A 2,077-nucleotide genomic window follows, 5' to 3' on the forward strand; every position below is an offset into this window, starting at 1 on the left:
CAAGCCATATATATTTCAGTGATGACCACTTTAAAAGAATGTAAGCTCCCACTGCAACTGAAAAGGATCATAAAGTTCCAGTCCTAATGTAACAGTCATGTGCTGAGTTTTGCTGAGGAAATTGTAATTTATTTCCAAAGTCGAAGGAATTCCTGTGTAGAAAAAATTACAGGGGACAGCTTGTCAAAATTGAGACACATCACGGAGAAGTGCGATTTCTAGAAACTTTTAAAGAGCGTTTCAAGCCATATATGTAAACACTGGTGAACTATTTTCTCAATAATGCTAATTAATTAATTAATTAATTTTAATAATTTAGTAATTTAAATATATTTGACAATATTTAAATTACACAAATCCATGCCTCTGATTTGAGGAATATATTCTCCATAACAAAACCTGAAATATTAACCTTTTAATTAATTCTTCAGAAAAGTCTCATATAAGGAAAATCTTTTTCCTGTTAGCTCTAATCACAGGATTTTGGAGAGTCTTCCAGTGTGTCTTTTTGTTGGTAACGCAGACACCGATTACTAGTTCAGCAATACCATGAAGCTCAAAAGGCTGTGTCATTCTTTACTGGATCATGCTTGAATCTTAAAGATGCTTTTGGAATCAAAAAATATTTTTCAACTTAGAGAATCAACAAGCAGTCAAAAATGATCAGTAAGAAATTACCAAATTCTTGGGTATTACTTAGCATCCTCATTGTGTGCTTGTACTAACCAGAAACAGCCTCCAGGCTTCATTGAATTGAGCGTGCCTGTGCTTAAGCAGGTCTGTTCTCTTAGTTTGATGAGAGTCTGATTTGTAACTTAAACCTTTTCAATTGATTACCTTATTATCTTGAGTCTTGGCCTTGTTTTTCTGCTGTCTTTGAGAAATGGTGATGATTTCTGAAGAAAGTACAGCAGGTACAGTACTTCTATTCTGCAGGCAACTGTCCTTTAAAACAGAAGAGAACTTACAGAAATCTTCATTACAAGGATCACATCCAAGTGAAGCAAATTCCCAGCTTCTTCATGATTCCGGGTCAGGGCCACAATCCACTCATTTGTGCTTCTATTATTTTGTACCTCTGGTGACTTCAATTTAATCAGTTTGGATCTAAACTAGAAAGTCCAGGCTAGCCCAGCGTCTTTTACATGTATCTAGGTCTGACATGGCAGTTTGCGTGGTGCAAAAGCCTAGCTGGCGCCTCTCGAAATTTGGGGTTGCTCCAGATTAAGACCATAGTGTGTCCTGCAGGACAGGCAGCCATTAGAGCTATACATATGATTTCCCCAATGCTAAAAGGTAAAAAAATGCTGGATAAAATGAGAACCAAAGAAATAAAATATGTAACATAGAAGATAAGGAAGGAAAAGACTGACTTGATGGCACCAATATGGGCCTCTAAGCTGGGATCCCGGAAGCCAGTTGCATTGTTTTTCATCTCTCTGGTGTGTATTGACAGAGACCTAATCAGCAGGACACTCGAAAAAGCAAACAGTATTAAAGGCAAAGCTATACCAGCATTACAGAGAAGAATCAGTAGAAAAACCTTGTCTTTCATTGTGACTCTCCTTTCTGAAGAGTTTGTCATGGTTAAAGGAGCAGTGATGTTGTCTTGTACGTTGTAGACATCCCAGGCGAAAGGAAGAGAGGTTGCAAAGGAGAAAAGAGATGATGCTATCAGCATCCAGGGCATGAGACTGGAAATTCTTTGCTTCAGCCAGATGAAGATAGACTGAGTAAAACTAGCAACCTTGATACAATAGAAGACACTAAGCCAGGCAGCAAACCAGAGGCTGGAGTAGCTCAGAAACACAAAAACTGTCTTGAAAATTACAAACAAATTTTCTTGATAATAGGAGCCTTCGCAAAACAGACTTAGGAATAAATCCAACATCAGCCAGGACTGCAAAAAGAATCTGGATAAACTCAGAAAGATCATAATCATATCATATGAGGACAATATTTTGCTCCTGATGCAGCTAGTTGAACTGACAATCAAGATAATTCCATTTCCTAGAAGTCCTGCTATGGATTCAATTATAGCAATTGTTAGAAAAAGGAGGTAAAATACTGTGAACAT

At 37.4% G+C, this 2,077-nt stretch overlaps 1 protein-coding gene across 1 annotated transcript; it reads right to left on the bottom strand.

The window, feature by feature from the left end:
• Positions 1–1,141: 1,141 nt before the first annotated feature.
• On the bottom strand, positions 1,142–2,077 carry LOC134509878 (taste receptor type 2 member 40-like). Its single transcript, XM_063322530.1, has one exon. It carries the CDS (start codon positions 2,075–2,077, stop codon positions 1,142–1,144), a length of 936 nt encoding a protein of 311 aa, XP_063178600.1.

This window comes from Chroicocephalus ridibundus, chromosome 1 (assembly GCF_963924245.1).
Source record: "Chroicocephalus ridibundus chromosome 1, bChrRid1.1, whole genome shotgun sequence".
NCBI classification, from domain to species: domain Eukaryota; kingdom Metazoa; phylum Chordata; class Aves; order Charadriiformes; family Laridae; genus Chroicocephalus; species Chroicocephalus ridibundus.

Bases quoted from the DNA above. Each gene is read 5' to 3' on its own strand.
- LOC134509878 (XM_063322530.1), bottom strand. From the start codon at position 2,077: ATGTTCACAGTATTTTACCTCCTTTTTCTAACAATTGCTATAATTGAA.